The sequence below is a fragment of the Microcaecilia unicolor genome, chromosome 1 (assembly GCF_901765095.1).
Source record: "Microcaecilia unicolor chromosome 1, aMicUni1.1, whole genome shotgun sequence".
Classification (NCBI taxonomy): Eukaryota; Metazoa; Chordata; class Amphibia; order Gymnophiona; family Siphonopidae; genus Microcaecilia; species Microcaecilia unicolor.
Genome location: NC_044031.1, coordinates 687,682,580 through 687,704,305, shown reverse-complemented (window position 1 = coordinate 687,704,305; position 21,726 = coordinate 687,682,580). Strand labels below are relative to the sequence as shown.

Sequence of the window (21,726 nt, the reverse complement as noted above, 5' to 3'; positions counted from 1 at the left end):
GTCATGTATTGTTTTCACTGCATACGGGAGTCCATTCCATAGTTGTGCGCTCATGTAGTAGAAGAGATGTTCAGAATGTGGTTATCTGGATCTCCCCCGGACCTAACTCTCAGTTACATACAGTTGAATGTACTGTGAGACCTAAACAGATGACCACCACTTGGAAAAGGCATGCAATCATAAGGATCTCTCCTCCTATTAGATATGTCAAATCATTTTCCAATAAACATGCATTGGGTACATAGTAACATAGTAAATGACGGCAGATGAAGACCTGTACGGTCCATCCAGTCTGCTCAACAAGATAAACTATTGAAATTTGTACAATAAACACTAATAAGCCATAAAGACCAGATGTAAATATGATCCAAGAGTATAACCACCAGTAAAATAAATACTAATAGTTCCGAAAGAAAAATGGCTTTCCAATTCAATGTCCTTCAAATTTCAAATATGTGTAGAATCTAGTGCCAAATAAATAAGGTATTTCAGTTATAAACTGTGTATAAATTTCACCAAATATTAGGCTATTCAGTGGCACCATGCTATTTATAACTTTATACACTAACATGCAAAATGTAACAAAACAAACTTGAGAACACACATCAGAATACAAGTATATAATGCATTAATTCTGAATTAATATGACTAAAGAGATGTCTATTATTTAGAGGATTTTAGAAGCTTCAGAAGTTACAGCCTTTGAGTCATTTGCATAAGTGATTAAGTTAAAGACAGGGCTGCCGAGAGACAGGGCAGGGCAGGGCCACCACCCCCCCCCCCCCAGGATCATCGTCGCCACCCCCCCTCCCACCCGCTGCAACTGTAAATAAATACCTTGGCTGGCGGGGATCCCAAGGCTTCATCAGCAGAAGAGTCTTTCTCCAGCACTGCTTTTCTTCACTGTGCCATATGGCCTGCCCCTGCGGCAGCTTTTTCTCTCACGTCGCTCATAATCAGTTTCAAAACTGAGCATGCGCGGCTGAGGGGAAACAGTTAAGAAGAGCAGCACTGGAGGAAGATCTCTTCTGCTGGCGGGGCCTGGGGGGGGGGGGGGACCCCCGTCTGCTTGCTGTGTCTGCTCCTCCGGGTCCTCCCCAGCCTCCAAGGGGGGCCCGGCACCATTTTCTCTCTCCTGCTCCTGTCGGCATGCGATAACCAGGATACCGTCAGGAGCACGAGAGAGAGAGGCCAGGCACCCCTTGGAGACCCAGGCCAGGGGAATTTTGCCCCCCCCCCCCCCCTCTCTCTTGGTGGCTCTGGTTAAAGATATTCATTAGAAAAGTCTACAACATTTGTGCCTTTGAGTTTAGGTTATTTCCTGTTATTACTTTTGCTGGTGACAGATGAGTGGGTTGAATGCATGCAAGTGGCAAGTAACTGGGCAGCAATTATCTTTTCTGTAGAAGATATTACCTTGCAATGCTGAAATAACAGTTAAGACATGAAGGTCATCAGAGTTTCCTTGCCCCAAACGGCCATAGCTTCCTTCTCCACATGCTAACACTGTTCCATTGGCTTGAATAACAAATGTACAGTTCTGTCCACAAATAACCTGGTAGAAAATATGATTTTATTATAGAAAATGAACATACACAATACACATTCCAAAAAGTAAACTATCAGAAACCATACAGCCCGGTGAAATTTATTTATTTATTTATTGCATTTGTATCCCACATTTTCCCACCTTTTTGCGGGCTCAGTGTGGCTTATAATATGATATGAATAATGAAATACAATTAGATTACAACTTGGTCATGGATTACATTGTGCAGAGTTATGCGAGAGAATCGAAGTATCGTTGATGAATATAACAATGGAACATAAACCTTGAAACATTGGAAGGAGAAAATGGGAAGCTTAAAGGGCAATATTAAGACACGAAGATATATGGTATACATAGTTCTGTGAGTGAAGGTATGAGTGATGCTGCACAGCTATAATCCTTGTAAATGCTTACTAATTTCATATAAGATGTTAGAAAGGTACCTATCTCTAACCCTTACCCTTTACAATTACCCTTATTAGTGAAATCATTTTGACTTCTGTTGCTAACACATTGTTTCTCACATGTAGCAGGTGTTTTCTGTTAACGGCAGGGTGATCCAACAGAACGAGGACATTCTTCCGGAATTCAGAACTATGTGTAAGGGATTTCCTCAGTCTCTTCAGTTAGCTCCACAGCTCAAGGAGAAATGTAATTTCAAGGAGGTGGTAGGATTGTGTGCTTAATCAATCCTGCTGTCTACAGAACACAACTGATATAAGCGAGAGCAAACGCTTTATTTGTTGACAAGCAGGATTAAGCCAGGCACATAAGTGGGTGACTCCCAAGTTTAGGGCTGCTCTGTTTACCTATAGTTTATTGTTCAGTCTGAAAGAAATGTGAGAGTTGCACAGTTTCAGTATACCCACCATCTCTGATCATAACAATTGCCAGACTGGGTCAGACCAAAGGTCCATCTAGCCTAGTATCCTACTTCCAACAGTGACCAGCCCAGGTCACAAGTATGTTTATGTCTACATGGTAGAATCCCACAAAGTTTAACTTAATAATGGTTTATGGACTTTGCCTCCAGGAATTTGCCCAAACATTTTTTTATACCTACTTTTACCACATTCTTCGGCAATGAGTTCCAAAGCTTAACTATGAATTGAGTGAAAAAAAATATTCTCTCCTATTTGTTAAGTATTACTATGTAACTGTATGGCATATTTCTGTGCCTGAAAGAGGAGCCGGACTTTGGGATGATTGTATCTGGTGAGCTTAAGCTAGAAAAGGTGATGGCAAAAGAAAGAAGGATGCCTGGGTGCACAGGGAGAGAAATGGCCAGCAGAAAAACGGAGAGGATAGTGTTTCTGTATAAGTCTCTGGTGAGACCCCATTTAAGAGTATTGTGTACAATTCTGGCTACTGCACCTTCAAAAAGATATAAACAGAATGTAGTTGGTTCAGAGGGCAGCTACTAAAATGGTGAGTGGTCTTGCTTTTTGGCTGCTGTTGTACACTGAGAAGCAGGACACCTAAATCTTTCTCCTGGGTGGTGGCTCCTAATGTGGAATCTAGCATGTAGCTGTTCCTTCTAACACACATCAACTTTGCACATGTTCACATTAAATATCATCTGCTTCTGTATGCCCAGTGTTCAGGTCCCGTAAGTCTCTCCTGCAATTTCTCACAGTTCAGATTTAATTTAACAACTTGGAAAAATTTTGTGTTACTGCAAATTTGATCACCTCACTCACTGTTCCCATTTTCAGATCATTTATAAATACACTAAAAAGCACTGGTCCCAATACAGATCCCCATGGCACGCCTCTATTCACTCTATTTCACTGAAGGGCCATTTTACAAAAGTGTGTAAAGGCCTACGCATGTCCAGCGTATGCCAAATCAACATTACCGCCCAGCTACTGCATGCCCCGGGTGGTAATTCTAAATTTGGCGCACACCAAAAACACACGGTAGAAAATATTTTCTATTTTCCACTGTGTGGTGCTTACCCAGTGGTAAACGGCAGCAGATGCGCGCTGCATTCCTACTGCCCAGGTAGCACATGAGACCTTACCGCTAAGTCAATGGGGGTGACACTTTTTCAATAGTACAGCATGGCAGCAAGTTTTGGACCTGAGACCCCGCATTTGCAGCGAGGGAACTGCTGAAGAAGTTTTAAGCAGAGACCTTGCTTTTACAGCAAGGCAGCAATTTTTGGACCTGGGACCCCGCTTTTGCAGCAAGGGAACAATTAAAGAAGTTTGAGCTATGACTGTTCTTTTGCAGAAATTTTTGACCTGGGACGCTGCTTCTAATAATGCTTGTTTGAGCATTGGATGATGATAAAGGAAGTGCTAAAGAAAGTGAACATTAAAGATGTTTTGAGCTGAGGCCTTACTTATCCTGCCAGGGAACCATTTTTAAAAAATTCTTCTCAAAACTTTATTAACCAGAAAGCATATAACAGCGCTTAATAGCAAAACAGTGACACTATTCTGATTCTAATTTTTCCGCATTCTCACTCCCCCCCCCACCTATGATTCCAATAGAGTCTTTAGCTTAAACATGATTTTTCATTGCTTGTACGCAGAAGAAACAGATGCATCTTACTAGTTGGCATTATCTGGCTTTTCCATCTCGCTGCCAAGGCCAGTCTGGCGGCTGTGTAGACATGAATCGCCAACTTACATTATGAGGAATTTATCCCATATGATTTATGATGTAAGTGTGTTTGGGTTTGAATGGATAATGGTCTTCTACTAGTTGTTGCACCGAGTGCAGATCCCGCCACAATGGTTGAACAGGACACGTCCACCAAATATGGTACATATCCCCCCGCATCCCAGTTATGCCAATAAAGGCCAGACCCACATTTAAAGACACACAGCAAACGCTGCAGTGTACAATACCAATGATACAGCATTTTGTAGTCATTTTCTATCATTGCACTACTTACAGATGGCCTAAGCAAGTATCTAAAGCTCATTTCCCAATTCTTCCCGTCATGTGTAACCCCTAAATCACACTCCCAGCGTTGAATATAAACGTCTACAGGTGAATAAGCCAATTGTAAAGCTTGGTACAAACGGGATATACATCCCCCGCCCCCCACCACCTCGCATAGCTATCTCTAAAATAGTCTCATTTAGGCTAAGGTCCTCTTTAGCTTTCCATAAAATATAATCTTTAGGTTGACCATATTGAAAGACTTGGTGCAAGGGCAGGCCATATTCTTCCTCAATATCTTGACAAGTATGGATTTCTCCTTCATCTCAAATTTGATCCAAAGTCCTTAGTCCTCTCATTTCCCACTGTCGACACACTCCATCCTCCCTTCCCACCCGAATGCCAGGGGCATATCAAATAGCTGTCTGTAGAAAACAAATTCTATTGGGGAAAAACAGCCTTCGTATAGTATACCAGGTCTGCAAAGGACTCCCCATCCCCACTGGCACTTGCCTAATACTACTCAACAGTTCCTTATTAGGCAAATAGGGTATATAAGCCACAACGGGATAGAGCTCACTCATCGCTGCTCCATATGTACCCACACCTTTGTCTAGGATACCATCCACTCTTATCAGTATACGGAGCTGTGCAACCTGATAATACTGGAAAAAATCTGATACTGCCATCCTTCCCAATTTTTTTCAGTGTTACATAGTTCTAGCCTGCACCCTAGAGGGGCGTTTATTCCAAATGTATTGGAAAACATTTCATTTTAGGCATTGAAAAAAATGTAGTGGGAATCAGAAGCAGTAGGGTCATAAACAAATAAAGCAGTTTGGGTTGGAGCACCAGCTTACTGGCATGTATGCGTTCCAACCAAGATATATGGAAGCCTTCCCATCTTAGTCTAAAAATAATTCTTCCAAATTGGTGAGAAAGTTAGCAGAATAAAGATGAAGCACTCCTGAGGTCAAGTCAATGCCCAAATAGCGTATGAGATGGGGAGCCCACCGATACGGGAAATCCCACTGCAAAGAGGACGCTAAAGCTTTGTCTAATTTGACATTTACGACTTCCGATTTGGACATATTTATTTTAAAACCCAACAGGGTGCCATAACGCCTAAGCTCATCCTCCAAAAAAAACAGGGATTGGTCAGGAGTCATTAAAGTAAGGAGGATATCGTCAGCAAACAATTGTAATTTATATTCCTCCCCTCCCCAATGAAGCCCAGTTATACCAGGCTGTTGCTGGATAGCCTGCACTAAAGGTTCAATTACAATAGCAAACAAAAAGAGGATAATGCACATCCGTGTCAGGTCCCTCTGTTGAATAAACTCAGGCAATGCATTCCAGAGTGTGGGGGTTACTCCGGATAAGGCTCGCTTGCGGGTATCACATCGTGTAATGTCTTTTGGAGAGGGTGTAGTTAGTGAAAGTCCTTGGGAGGACCTTAGTGTCCTTGGCGATGTGTGGAGGATCATCCTATTCTTCAGATACTTGGGGTCATTTTCTTTCAGGGCCTTGAAGATCAGATATAGAGTTTTAAATTTAGCCTTGTATTGTACTGGTAGCCAATGAAGTTTTTGCAAAAATAGTGCAATGTGGTCAAGTCGGTTGCAACCTTCTATGAGCTTTGCTGCTGCATTCTGAATCAACTGGAGCTGGTGCAGGCCCTTTATAGTCAGACCATTGTATAGTGCATTGCAGTAATCCAGTCTTGATGTTATCATGGCATGCACAACTGGGATAAGATTTCCCCTCTCGATGTAAGGAGAGAGGCAACATAGCTGTCGCAAAAAGCAGCTCTTGAAGGTTGCTTGGATTTGGGGATTCAGAGAGTGTTGAGTCTAACTGTATTCCAAGGTTCCTGACTTGTGATTTGAGGGGGAGTTCGTTCTTCCCAAAAGGGATTTTGATGTCAGATATGTAGCCACTTGTGTTAGGTACCCAGAGAAGCTCGGTTTTACTTGGGTTCAGGCAAAGTTTGTTTTGTTTAGCCCATTCTTGAATTGATGTTAGACAGGTAATCAGTTTACTCAAGGCTGTGGGTAAGTCAGGTTCAATGGGTATGAGTAAGCTGCACATCATTCGCATAGATGTAGAACCGAGTGTCCATTGACCGGATTAGCTCAGCTAGTGGCTTGAGGTAGATATTGAACAGATTAGGTAACGGTATCGATCCTTGTGGTACCCAGCAGGTCAGTGTCTGTGGTGATGAGGTGCTGCCAAACATTATGGATTGTTGCCTGTCTGATAGGTAGGATCTGAACCATGCAAGTATTGTTCCACTGATACTTGTTTCTGTCAGTCGTGCTAGCATGATATCATGATCTACAGTGTCAAAAGCTGCTGTGAAATCTAGCAGTACTAACATAGAGGCAAATCCCTTGTCTCGGTTTCTGTGAAGATCATCTAGTAGGGATACAAGGGCCGTTTCTGCTCCATAATCGGGTCTGAATCCAGATTGACATGGATCTAGCCAGTTTCTCTCTTCTAGCCAATCATTAAGTTGAACACAGACTGTTTGTTCTATGAGTTTCCCTAGAAATGGGATGTAGGATACTGGCCTGTAACTTTCAAGTTTGTTTTCCTTTAGCAAAGGGCAAACCACTGCCCTTTTTAATGCTGTTGGTAGTTGCCCATTAGAAAGAGAGGTGTTCAAATTTTTGTGGCGCCTTCTATAAGGCCCCTAACTTGCCTGCTGCACTATCTTTGATGGGCAGGGGTCGAAGGAGCAGGTAGTTGGTAGAAGGACTCTTAGGATTTTGTCAAGGCTCTCCTCTGTCATTAGGTTAAAAGTGTCTCATCTGTCTCTGTCAGGAGGGGGTGAGTTTGTGCACCCCTGGTTGACTAGTTGGGAAATGGGTGAGATTGCCTGTAAATCCTGGCGGAGACTCTTAATTTTGTTGGTAAAGTATGCAGCAAAATCATTGCAGTCCAGTTTAGACTAAGCATACTGATTCTGTTGTGGGGGTTGCAGTAGGCTGTTTATTATACTGAACAACTGCTTGGTTGAATTGGCAGCCTGTGCAATGCATTGAGAGAAATACTGTTTTTTGGTTTCTGTTAAGGCTTGACGGTACTTTGCCATGTGCTTCCTACAGTTTAGCCTGTCTTCATCCAGGTAAGATTTATGCCATCTCCTTTCCAGTTTCCGTCCTTTTCGTTTAAGGATCCGAAGTTCTGGAGAAAACCAATGTGAGTGTTTGTGAGTGGGGCATAAGACCTTTTTTAGTGGTGCTGTTTTCTCTAAGGTCTTGGCTAAGTGTGCATTCCAGATGTCAACTTGTTCTGACACTGTAGTTGTCATTTCATCCACATGTGGATAGTCCAAGGCCTCTAGGAAATTCTCAGCAGTCAGCTTTTTTTTTTGTCTCTGATCTCCTTCGAAACTCTGGGAGGTGCCATTTGTTTCAGGTAATCACTTAGGGAAAATTTACTTAGAAAATGGTCTGACCATGATAGGGGTGTAATTTCAATACTATTATCCCAGAATTCTGGGATATCAACCCCCTTTGTAGAATACCAGGTCTAGTATGTGATCCGTTTTGTGGGTTGGAGAATTGATAACCTGTGTAAATCCTACCCTGTTTCCCCGAAAGTAAGACATCCCCTGAAAATAAGACCTAGTAGAGGTTTTCCTGAATTGGTAGACATAAGGCCTCCCCCGAAAGTAAGACCTAGCAAATTTTTGTTTGAAAGCAGGGCCGCTGAGAGCCGGACAAGGCTGCCCCTGGGCCGTCCCCCCCCCCCCACCCGAGGTCGCCGGGCCCCCCCTCCACCCACCCTCCGTCGCTCCCGGAACTAACCTTAAACGCCTCCTTTCACCTTCGCAGCAAGCAGCAGCAGGGCAGACCTCTCCTTCCTTACGTGCGCCGCCCTCGCGGACGTTACGTCAGGCAAGGGCGGGACACGGAAGGAAGGAGTGGCCTGCCCTGCTGCTGCGAAAGTGAAAGGAGGCGTTTAAGGTTAGTTCCGGGAGCAACGGAGGGTGGGCGGGCCAACCCCGATGTTTCCCCGAAAAATAAGACAGCCCCTGAAAATAAGACCTAGCGCATTTTGGGGGGCAAAAATTAATATAAGACAGTGTCTTATTTTCGGGGAAACACGGTATTGCTGTCATCGTGTCCAGAAAGGTGGCTGTGGTAGTATCTGGGGTTTCAATGTGTAGATTGAAGTCTCCCATGATCACCAGCCTAGGGTAATTCAGGGTCACTTGAGTAATCAGGTCTAGGAGTTCTTGCACAGATAATGTGCTGTTATGAGGTGCTCAGTATATCATGGGCAGCCAGATTAGTTTCTCCTCTTCAAGTAGGATTAAAAGAGATTCTGATTCATGTAGCTGGGGGATGGATATTCTGCGTAGTTTTGCATGGAGCTGATGGCTGCTTTTGTGTGAGAGTGCTTGTCTCTGGAAGTCGCTATTGTGCCTCTGAAAGATTCTGAATCTGATGCAATTTACCCTCTTTATAAAACTGTAGTGCAAACGTTTCAATTCCATTTGAAGCTTCAATGTTGTACTTGCTAAATTTTGGTAAACCTCTATAAGGTATGGATCCCATTTAAAATTTTCCACCTTTCTAGCAGCTTGTAGAATTTGTTCTTTAATTTTGAAGCTGGTGAAGCATGCCACTATATCTTTAGGTCTGTTAGGCCTGGGTGTCCTCAGGGCTCTATGAGCTCTGTCTAGTTGAACAGTAGATCTGTCCACTCCAAGAAGAGACCCTGCAATAGACTGCATAATGTGCGCACAGTTCAAGTACTAAGGAGTCTCTGGCAACCCGCAAAACCTTAAATTGTGGTGTCTGCTTCTATTTTCTGTATCTTCCAGTTTGTTCATGATCGATATATATTAGTGGTTTGGAATTTACAAAGCTGCATCTCTGCTGCAGCTAATGCTTCCACATGTGCTCTTCCACTTTCTGTTCTGCGCCCTCCATACGGTGCACCTAGCTTCACAATTTCCATGAGCAGGTCTGTGCCGAGCTCGAGTGACTCCTCTCGCACAGCTTTGACATCCGTTTTCATCTCCTGAAGCAAGGCACGGATTTTATGTCAGGTCTCTTCTGCTAATTCTGCCGGTGCTTCTCCCAGCGCAAACAAGTCTGGGGACTGTGAACCCTGAGGCTGTGATGACGCCTGCACTGTCTTCAGAGGCTCTGATTTTGACCTCATGGCAGTGGGCCCCACTGTCCTCGAGTATGCAAAACATGATAAATCCACTGCTCCACCTATTACACTCAGACCTGAGTGTGGTCGATGTTGAATAACTGCTTCTGGCACTTAAAACTGCAAATTTGGAGTTGATAAGAGCTAAACTGTAGCTAATTTTGGGGAATGCCACCCAGATCTCTTCTCTCAGGCTGCCATTCCTGGTGATGACATCACTTCCTCTCCTGCCAGGGAACCATTTTTGATCTGAGGCTGTACTTTTGCAAAAACGACCATGGTAAGATTCTAGTGTACAATGAGTTTTATGCAATACTGTATGTACACCTATTCCTGTTTGTTCATTTACATTTACAGTACTTTCTTTATTCTTACTCTCATTCTTAGATCCGTAGGGTTTCTAGTTTCAGTTCTGCCTCATACTGTTATTGACTGGAGAAGACAAAGCAGTAATCTTGAGAAATGGGGCTCTGCTCAGTTCTGTATTTTTGTTCACATTGCCTTCTGTAGAAGACAACTCGAGTGAGGCTGAACATGCAATAGATAAATATGGTTTTCTTTGCTTGGTTCTGTATTTCTGTTCACATAGCCTGCTGTACCTTATACTGTTCTGTATTTGTGCTCAAATTGCCTGCTGTACAATGTTTTATTTTTTTTTTGTCTACTGATTAGTGTTAATAACAAATTTCACTGCAACTCTTTGTGACCTTGGGCAAGTTACTTAACCTTCCATTGCCTATTGTACCTGAATGTATACTGTTTTGACAGCTTTTGGGCTTGCAAGCAGTATATAAGAAATTTAATAAACAAATAAACCACTCTAGCTCTATGTTAGGTAAAGGAGAAACAAAGGCCACAGTGTATGGGGTAGTGCTGTGAATAATTAATGGGTTACAAGCCAGGACATACATTTAAATTTTGTCTTTGCTACAGACGTTATAGTTCTGAGCAAATCATTTTATCTCCCAGGGCTTATACCAGCAGAATATATGATTTGGAGGCATGGATTACTGAACCTGTAAGCATACATTCTACAACTCCAGATACAGCACTATAACAAAACAAACACAAGTGCACTAGAATTGATTTAAGTGTGTAGCACCTTAGAGGGAAAAGCATACACAGCAACATATAGGCTGACAACAGAAAAGCAACACAAAGTACAACTTAAAATATATTTGTAACTCCTGAAACAGAAAAGGCATATTTTGCATATACTTCAATAGATAAGTTAGCCAAAATGCAAGTCAGATTTATTCCAACAAGAGAGTAATTTCAAAAGGAATTTCCATAGGTTAAAAACAGCATTTTATAGGTAAAAATGACCTTTTATAAAACTGTTGGCAGAATATACACTTGAACCTATGCATATACACAAGTTTATGTAACTTGGGTGGAGGCATTCCCAAGAACATGGATATGGCAGATTCGGATGTCTGTACTTTATAACATGCATGCATATGAACCCAAAATAATGGGAAACCAGTGTGACCAAAGAGCAGATGTGAACAAGTGAATGTACTTTTCTACTTTATGACGACATTCACTCCATTTCATTTCAGGAAAAACATCTTTTTGGACCATTAGAAATAGCGAGTAACAATAATGCAGTATACAACTGCCATTTTCCTCGCTTTCAATCCTCATCGATCCTTTCGTAAAATTCAAATCTCATAAATCACTATCTCTTTTTAACTCGTATTTATTTATTTACGTACCTAACTTTCAAATTCTGAACGCACTGCCAACATTTCGCTACCTTCCTCAGGGTACAAAAGGACCAATGAGAATTGAAAGCGAGGAAAAAGGCAGTTGTATACTGCATTATTGTTATTCGCAATTTCTAATGGTCCAAAGAAATATTTTTCCTGAAATGAAAAAATGAAATGGAATGTCATTATAAATTTGAAATTGGAATGCTGGGACTATTGTATTGATATGTACTTTTCTACTGGCATAACTTGCATGAGTTTCTGCAGAACAAGTTAGATGAACTGCTATATAAAATTATCTTCTATGTAGGTTTTCCTATTTTTGAATGAATTTAAAGTATTTTATTTTAAAATATACTTTTATTCAGCCATTAGCAACAATGTCAACATACAAAATAGTACAGAACAGATATTATTTCCCTGTTAACATTAACTATGTTCTATACAGCTGTTTTCCAGTACAGAACAATCCACCATCACCTATCCCGTCCCCTTAAAGTGTTTATTTTAACACGTATAGAATGCAATTGTATTTTTCTTGTGTTCAACCTTCATTCAGCATTCTCACAGTGATGACCGGAGAAAGGATAAACAAGTTTGAAAGCATACAATTACAGTGCAACACAATGGCACATTTCCCCTTTCTCCATTCAGACTAAGACACTTGTGTGTGGCACAAGATGGGAAGATACGTGGTAGAGATGACTCAGCAGGCTGGCAGCAACTGTCTGTGTAACTGGGAAAGGGAAGGATTGGGGGAAGAGGATGTGTGTGGCAGACAGATATGATGGGTAGTGCAAAAGGGTGTCTGGGAATTGTGTGAGAAGTTATGATGTGATATGGAGGAGAAGAGAATGATGGGGCGTGTGTGTGTGGACAGTAGGTGAGGTGGAGGAGAGGAAAAGGATAGGGCAGGTACATGTGTATGTCTGCGTATGTCCATGTGGGAATGGTTCTTCTCACCCCTTCTCTTGCATGCATTCCATTCTCTCCTTCCCTGTTCAAATCATTTTTTTCAAATCCAGGCGGCACTGTTTGATTCACGGCCCGGGCCAATTCTATCTTCCAGTGGTGGGATTCCCCACTATTGCTCTTCCCCTCTTGCTTATGTTCCATCTCCTTGTCTACCCCCGCCCCCCCCCCCCCCCATATGCATCTGTTCTGTTTGTTTGGGCATATACAAGGAAATCTCAATACATATATAGCAGAGTTTTTTTGTCCATGAGGGAAAAGTCTCAACCACTACGGCTATTTTTACACATAAGTGTTCATTTTATAGCCCGTAGAAAAAGTCATCACTGACTCAAAAACCCTCAATCTTTCTGCTTTTTTTTTTAAAAACTTTTTTTAATTTCAAAATGTAAATGTCTGTTTCAGACTCAAAACTTGTTATCTTATTAGCTTATTAACCTTATCAAAAAATATATCAAAACTGATTCACTTATCTTGCCCAGTATTGTCAAATGTTCTTTTCAATGCTGTGCCAAAATTTTTCTTTTAAAGAGGCGCTGGATCCGATTAAATCATAAATAATGCACTGGTTCCTACGGTCCCGTTTCGAATATCTTCATCAGGGAACCACCTTATACCTGGAACACTGCGCCGAGATGGCTTTGTTCACAATCTGGATTTTCGGTCTTCAGAAGATTGTGAACAAAGCCATCTCGGCGCAGTGTTCCAGGTATAAGGAACATTGAAAAGAACATTTGACAATACTGGGCAAGATAAGTGAATCAGTTTTGATATATTTTTTGATAAGGTTAATAAGCTAATAAGATAACAAGTTTTGAGTCTGAAACAGACATTTACATTTTGAAATTAAAAAAAGTTTTTTTTAAAAAAAAGCAGAAAGATTGAGGGTTTTTGAGTCAGTGATGACTTTTTCTACGGGCTATAAAATGAACACTTATGTGTAAAAATAGCCGTAGTGGTTGAGACTTTTCCCTCATGGACAAAAAAACTCTGCTATATATGTATTGAGATTATCTAGCACAGTAGCAGAGTATCTGTAGTTGTTTTTGCATATACAAGGAAAACATATAATGGATTGACTGACCCTCCACAGTAGGTACTCACATCTTGTGTTGAATGTACCTCAACACAAAGCCATATTCAACTGCCTTCATCACCACCTCCCCCCTCTCCAAAGATGTGGCAACCTATATAATCAGCATGAACATATGGGAAAAGAATATTTAAAGTAGTATATTAAGCATTGCTATAACATAGCACAATCATTACCTGTTGAGCCTGAGAGAATGAAGGTGCTGTTGTTGGCACCATCACATTTCTACCAGCCTCCGCTAATTGTCCATGCCGGCCTGCTCCCCATAGGTATACATCACATTTGCCCCCAAGGTGCCAATCCTATAAAACATTAACATTAAAGGAAATGATCATCCTACAATAACTACAAACATTTGATATAAAAGGTCATCAGTTTAACAAACCTCAGGCCTTGATGTTGCCCAAGACATAATCTGTTCATCCATTCTGTTAATCCATTTACTGTTATCCTACAAGACAAAGAGCATTCATTAAGATTAGGGTATGACCTGTCATTTAATCTCTTATTACAAAACAGAATATTAATACTCAGTCTAAATTTAACTTTTAGTAAAACTGAGCAGAAGATGGGAAAGGAAACTCAATCTTTAAAAACTGCTTGAACATGTTCCTCAAAATTCTTCAGTATTTTAGTTTCCAATTTTCCTACCTCTTGAATGGTCCTCTCCTTTTAATGAACATTAATGTGAGTAGATCCCACAGAGAATAGAGGCTTGTGTTGAACAACGTACATTAAATCACATTAACACACAAATTTGTGTTAATGCAGGTTAATAAATGAAGGCCTTCTTATGGTTCCCTGGATCAGTACAGCATTTAAATAAAATATAATGCAAACAATTTACTCTGCTACAGTAATCTGTGGCTGATGCATCATGTAATTTTCCATTGCTGCTACTTTACTATCAAATGTTATGGAAAAGAAATATACTATCCTATCATACCATTAGAAATCTAAGTTCATCTTCAGGCACAGGCTCCAAATCAGGGACACTGAAGGAGTCAGGAAACTGGGCTCCCTTTGCCAGTGCTTCTGCAGCTTTTATGGTAGTTGAGAAACATTCTAACCAGGACCATTCGGTGGGATTCCAGTTTGAGGGATCCGGGGGACAGAGCTTATGATGAGGCGGTACAGGTGGACTGGACAGAAGTTGATCCAAATGAAGTCCCACCGCAAGAGAAGCCAGGCACTGCATGTAAGCACTATGTACAAGCTGATCTCCACAAACTACATGTGGCTGAAAGAGAAAAATCGGTTACTACATAACACACAAAACATTTAAGCAGTGCCAGTCAGATTTCATAAAAGAGCGGTGCCACAAAATGCTTAGTCATCTGCCTGCCGCTTAGAGGGTCTATCCCCAGCACAGCTCAGGTCCGCCTGCACCTGCCGCTTGTGCTCTACACTAGCACCCTCCTCCCACTGACTGAGTCCCAACCACCTATGGGCAAGTCTACCGCTCTCAAATTATCCCCAGTGATTTCTAGGTTACTGGAGGCCACACTCTCAGTGGTCCCACAGTTCCCAGCAAGCCCTCACAGACTCAACACACAAACCACCAGGATTCTTAGTCAGTCCAGACAAGCAGAGGCAATAAACTAAAAATGTTTATTGTCATGAAAAATATTGAACAGTGAACCATAAAAACAGATAGAACAAAAACAGCACATAACAGCAGGTAAATGAATATGGATAAATTATAAATTTATCTAAACATTTGTTCACTACCTGAATAGTGCCTGGAGAGTACACGAAATATAGCTGCTCACAGATTATAGAATATAACTGTTCACAGGGTCTCAGTGAAGAGATCTTTTTCTCTTCCCTCCCAATCTGAGACGGGGGTGGGGGGGTGGGGGGAGAAAAGGCCATTACATCCTAGATGAATTGAGCTCCTGGGCCAATCAGAGCCCAGAACAAGTTTTCAAAAGTATACTGCATCTTATTTCCTGTCATTTCTCTGTAACAGGTTTAAAATAAACATGCACCACCTGCTGGCCAAACTAGTGAAATACACTTCAAGAAAAGCGAATGTTACATACCTGTAGAAGGTACTCTCCGAGGACAGCAGGCTGATTGTTCTCACTGATGGGTGACGTCCACGGCAGCCCCTCCAATCGGAAAACTTCACTAGCAAAGGCCTTTGCTAGTCCTCGCGCGCCGATGCGCACCGCGCATGCGTGGCTGTCTTCCCGCCTGAACCGGCTCGTGTTCGTCAGTCCCGTATGTAGCAAGACAAAGACAAGGGAAGACACAACTCCAAAGGGGAGGCGGGCGGGTTTGTGAGAACAATCAGCCTGCTGTCCTCAGAGAATACCTTCTACAGGTATGTAGCATTCGCTTTCTCCGAGGACAAGCAGGCTGCTTGTTCTCACTGATGGGGTATCCCTAGCCCCCAGGCTCACTCAAAACAACAAACATGGTCAATTGGGCCTCGCAACGGCGAGGACATAACTGAGATTGACCTAACAATTTATCCAACTAACTGAGAGTGTAGCCTGGAACAGAATAAACATGGGCCTAGGGGGGTGGAGTTGGATTCTAAACCCAGAACAGATTCTGAAGCACTGACTGCCCGAACCGACTGTCGCATCGGGTATCCTGCTGCAGGCAGTAATGAGATGTGAATGTGTGGACAGATGACCACGTCGCAGCTTTGCAGATCTCTTTAATAGTGGCTGACTTCAAGTGGGCCACTGACGCAGCCATGGCTCTGACATTGTGAGCCGTGACATGACCCTCAAGAGCCAGCCCAGCCTGGGCGTAAGTGAAGGAAATGCAATCTGCTAGCCAATTGGATATGGTGCGTTTCCCCACAGCCACTCCCCTCCTGTTGGGATGAAAAGAAACAAATAATTGGGCGGACTGTCTGTTGGGCTGTGTCCGCTCCAGATAGAAGGCCAATGCTCTTTTGCAGGCCAATGTGTGCAGCTGACGTTCAGCAGGGCAGGAAGGAGGACGGGGAAAGAATGTTGGCAAGACAATTGACTGGTTCAGATGGAACTCCGACATTACCTTCGGCAAGAACTTAGGGTGAGTGCGGAGGACTACTCTGTTATGATGAAATTTGGTGTAAGGGGCCTGGGCTACCAGGGCCTGAAGCTCACTGACTCTACGAGCTGAAGTAATTGCCACCAAGAAAATGACCTTCCAGGTCAAATACTTCAGATGGCAGGAGTTCAGTGGCTCAAAAGGAGGTTTCATCAGCTGGGTGAGAATGACATTGAGATCCCATGACACTGTAGGAGGTTTGACGGGGGGCTTTGACAAAAGCAAACCTCTCATGAAGCGAACAACTAAAGGCTGTCCTGAGATCGGCTTACCTTCCACATGGTAATGGTATGCACTGATTGCACTAAGGTGAACCCTTACCGAGTTGGTCTTGAGACCAGACTCAGACAAGTGCAGAAGGTAGTCAAGCAGGCTCTGTGTAGGACAAGAGCGAGGATCTAGGGCCTTGCTGTCACACCAGACGGCAAACCTCCTCCATAAAAAGAAGTAACTCCTCTTAGTGGAATCTTTCCTGGAAGCAAGCAAGATGCGGGAGACACCCTCTGACAGACCCAAAGAGGCAAAGTCTACGCTCTCAACATCCAGGCCGTGAGAGCCAGAGACTGGAGGTTGGGATGCAGAAGCGCCCCTTCGTCCTGTGTGATGAGGGTCGGAAAACACTCCAATCTCCACGGTTCTTCGGAGGACAACTCCAGAAGAAGAGGGAACCAGATCTGACGCGGCCAAAAGGGAGCAATCAGAATCATGGTGCCTCGGTCTTGCTTGAGTTTCAACAAAGTCTTCCTCACCAGAGGTATGGGAGGATAAGCATACAGCAGACCTTCCCCCCAGTCCAGGAGGAAGGCATCCGATGCCAGTCTGCCGTTGGCCTGAAGTCTGGAACAGAACTGAGGGACCTTGTGGTTGGCTCGAGATGCAAAGAGATCTACCAAGGGGGTGCCCCACACCTGGAAGATCTGTCGCACTACTCGGGAGTTGAGCGACCACTCGTGAGGTTGCATAATCCTGCTCAGTCTGTCGGCCAGACTGTTGTTTACGCCTGCCAGATATGTGGCTTGGAGCCACATGCCGTGACGGCGAGCCCAGAGCCACATGCTGACGGCTTCCTGACACAGGGGGCGAGATCCGGTGCCCCCCTGCTTGTTGATGTAATACATGGCAACCTGGTTGTCTGTCTGAATGTGGATAATTTGGTGGGACAACCGATCTCTGAAAGCCTTCAGAGCGTTCCAGACCGCTCGTAACTCCAGGAGATTGATCTGCAGATCGCGTTCCTGGAGGGACCAGCTTCCCTGGGTGTGAAGCCCATCGACATGAGCTCCCCACCCCAGGAGAGACGCATCCGTAGTCAGCACTTTTTATGGCTGAGGAATTTGAAAAGGACGTCCCAGAGTCAAATTGGACCAAATCGTCCACCAATACAGGGATTTGAGAAAACTCGTGGACAGGTGGATCACGTCTTCTAGATCCCCAGCAGCCTGAAACCACTGGGAAGCTAGGGTCCATTGAGCAGATCGCATGTGAAGGCGGGCCATGGGAGTCACATGAACTGTGGAAGCCATGTGGCCCAGCAATCTCAACATCTGCCGAGCTGTGATCTGCTGGGACGCTCGCACCCGCGAGACGAGGGACAACAAGTTGTTGGCTCTCGTCTCTGGGAGATAGGCACGAGCCGTCCGAGAATCCAGCAGAGCTCCTATGAATTCTAGTCTCTGTACTGGGAGAAGATGGGACTTTGGATAATTTATCACAAACCCCAGTAGCTCCAGGAGGCGAATAGACATCTGCATGGACTATAGAGCTCCTGCCTCGGATGTGTTCTTCACCAGCCAATCGTCGAGATAGGGGAACACGTGCACTCCCAGCCTGCGAAGCGCCGCTGCTACTACAGCCAAGCACTTCGTGAACACTCTGGGCGCAGAGGCGAGCCCAAAGGGTAGCACACAGTACTGGAAGTGACGTGTGCCCAGCTGAAATCGCAGATACTGTCTGTGAGCTGACAGTATCGGGATGTGCGTGTAGGCGTCCTTCAAGTCCAGAGAGCATAGCCAGTCGTTTTCCTGAATCATGGGAAGAAGGGTGCCCAGGGAAAGCATCCTGAATTTTTCCTTGACCAGATATTTGTTCAGGGCCCTTAGGTCTAGGATGGGACGCATCCCCCCTGTTTTCTTTTCCACATGGAAGTACCTGGAATAGAATCCCAGCCCTTCTTGCCCGGATGGCACGGGCTCGACCGCATTGGCGCTGAGAAGGGCGGAGAGTTCCTCTGCAAGTACCTGCTTGTGCTGGAAGCTGTAGGATTGAGCTCCCAGCGGGCAATTTGGAGGTTTGGAGGCCAAATTGAGGGTGTATCCTTGCCGGACTATTTGAAGAACCCAACGGTCGGAGGTTATGAGAGGCCACCTTTGGTGAAAAACTTTCAACCTCCCCCCCGACCGGCAGATCGCCCGGCACTGACACGTTGATGTCGGCTATGCTCTGCTGGAGCCAGTCAAAAGCTCGCCCTTTGCTTTGCTGGGGAGCCGAGGGGCCTTGCTGAGGCGCACGCTGCTGACGAGAGCGAGCGCGCTGGGGCTTAGCCTGGGCCGCAGGCTGTCGAGAAGGAGGATTGTACCTACACTTACCAGAAGAGTAGGGAACAGTCTTCCTTCCCCCATAAAAACGTCTACCTGAGGAGGTAGATGCTGAAGGCTGCCGGCGGGAGAACTTGTCGAAAGCGGTATCCCGCTGGTGGAGCTGCTCTACCACCTGTTCGACTTTTTCTCCAAAAATATTGTCCGCTCGGCAAGGGGAGTCCGCAATCCACTGCTGGATCCTATTCCCCAGGTCGGAGGCACGCAGCCATGAGAGTCTGCACATCATCACACCTTGAGCAGCGGCCCTGGACGCGACATCAAAGGTATCATATTATCCCTCTGGCCAGGAATTTTCTGCACGCCTTCAGCTGCCTGACCACCTCCTGAAATGGCTTGGCTTGCTCAGGAGGGAGCTTGTCCACCAAGCCCGCCAACTGCCGCACATTTTTCCGCATATGTATGCTCATGTAGAGCTGGTAAGACTGGATTTTGGCCACGAGCATAGAAGAATGGTAGGCCTTCCTCCCAAAGGAGTCTAAGGTTCTAGAGTCCTTGCTCGGGGGCGCCGAAGCATGCTCCCTAGAACTCTTAGCCTTCTTTAGGGCCAGATCCACCACACCAGAGTCGTGAGGCAACTGAATGTGCATCAGCTCTGGGTCCCCATGGATCCGGTACTGGGACTTGATCTTCTTGGGAATGTGGGGATTACATAGAGGCTTGGTCCAGTTCGCCAGCAATGTCTTTTTTAGGACATGATGCATGGGTACTGTGGACGCTTCCTTAGGTGGAGAAGGATAGTCCAGGAGCTCAAACATTTCAGCCCTGAGCTCGTCCTCCACAATCACCAGGAAGGGGATGGCCGTAGACATCTCCCGGACAAAGGCCGCAAAAGACAGACTCTCAGGAGGAGAAAGCTGCCTTTCAGGGGAGGGAGTGGGATCGGAAGGAAGGCCATCAGACTCCTCGTCAGAGAAATATCTGATGTCCTCCTCCTCCTCCCACGAGGCCTCACCATCGGTATCAGACACAAGTTCATGAACCTGTGTCTGAAGCCGTGCCCGACTCGACTCCGTGGAAACACGGCCACGGTGGGAGCGTCGAGAGGTAGACTCCCTCGCCCGCACCGGCGAATCTCCGTCCGCCGACGTCGTCGGGGAGCCTTCCTGGGAGGTGACCGCAGTCGGAACCGCCAGCGGCACCTATGTGGGAGACCTCACCCCGGGCAAGGGGCCAGCCGGCGCCTCGACGGTACCGGTGGCGCAAGCACCCCCGGTACCAGAGGGGAAGGGTGCAACAGCTCTCCCAGGATCTCTGGGAGAACGGCCCGGAGACTCTCGTGCAGAGCGGCTGTGGAGAAAGACATGGAAGCCGATGCAGGCGTCGAAGTCAGAGTCTGTTCCGGGCGTGGAGGCTGTTCCGGGCTGTCCAAAGTAGAGCGCATCGACACCTCCTGAACAGAGGGTGAGTGGTCCTCTCGGTGCCGATGCCTACTGGGTGCCGACTCCCTCGGCGACCCAGAGCTCTCGGTACCGATGCGGGAAGGAGACCGGTGTCGATGCTTCTTTGACTTTTTCAAACGAAGCATGTCACCGGAACTTCCCGGTACCGACGAGGAGGACATAGAATCCAGCTGTCGCTTGCACGGGGCCGAGGCCAAAGAAGGTCGGTCTCGGGGGGGGGGGGGGGGGGGCTGTACCGCAGGAGCCCTCAGGGTAGGGGGAGACCCACCCGAAGGCTCACCGCCCGCCACCAGCAGGGGAATGGACAGCCCTCACCTGCACTCCAGTCGAAGCACCACCGTCCGACGACATCAGCACTAGTGGAGGTCCCAGTACCACCGACGCAGCCTTTCGATGTCTCGGTACCGACGATGCAGAGGGTCGATGCCTCGATGCAGTCGATGTAGTCGATGCCGAGGTCGAAGGTCTTGAAGCTGTCGACGTCGATGCACTCGATGCCCCCGGTGCTGTTGCCGACGAAGAGCCCGAGAACAACACGTTCCACTGGGCCAATCTCGCTACCCGAGTCCTTTTCTGTAAAAGGGCGCAAAGACTACAGGCCTGCGGGCGGTGCCCAGCCCCCAGACACGACGCGTGCCTATCAGTGAGCGAGATTACCCGAGCGCACTGGGTGCACTTCTTGAAGCCGCTGGAAGACTTCGATGACATGGGCGGAAAAATCACGCCGGCGAAATCAAAACTCGTAATGGCGGTAAAGGCACCAAAAATAGGGAGAGAAAAAACCCGAACCGAGGCCTCAAAAAGGCCTACCCCGAAAACGAAAGGAAACTTAGCGGGGCAAAAACTGGAAACACGGGAAAAGGGGAAAAGACCGTAAAGGTCTTCTTCCAAGTTCTTTTTTTTTTTTTTAGCAAAAACTCAAAGACGTGCAAGGGTCAACTTGAGGGGCGCAAAACGGCGCAAACACGACCGTCCCGAGCACGGACAAAAGAAGACTGACGAACACGAGCCGGTTCGGGCGGGAAGACGGCCGCGCATGCGCGGTGCACATCGGCACGCGAGGACTAGCAAAGGCCTTTGCTAGTGAAGTTTTCCGATTGGAGGGGCTGCTGTGGACGTCACCCATCAGTGAGAACAAGCAGCCTGCTTGTCCTCGGAGAATGATCAATACAATTTACAGGCTTAAAACCCACTGTTTTGTCACGTGGCCTGCCTATTTTTGGCCCTTATGGTTGCTTTTACCCCAACTGAATCCTCCCTTATTGTCCTATCCTAGTAC

General features: G+C 45.5%; 1 protein-coding gene across 1 annotated transcript in view; it reads right to left on the bottom strand.

Moving 5' to 3' along the window:
• The window catches only part of HERC1 (HECT and RLD domain containing E3 ubiquitin protein ligase family member 1), a 736,289-nt gene that overhangs the window by 96,551 nt on the left and 618,012 nt on the right, over positions 1–21,726 (bottom strand). Inside the window, exons 62-65 of the mRNA XM_030188195.1 lie at positions 14,343–14,636; positions 13,782–13,847; positions 13,573–13,698; positions 1,417–1,555 (exon numbers count right to left, since the gene is read on the bottom strand). Coding sequence (XP_030044055.1) covers positions 1,417–1,555; positions 13,573–13,698; positions 13,782–13,847; positions 14,343–14,636 — 625 coding nt within the window. The remainder of the gene's footprint in view (positions 1–1,416; positions 1,556–13,572; positions 13,699–13,781; positions 13,848–14,342; positions 14,637–21,726) is intronic.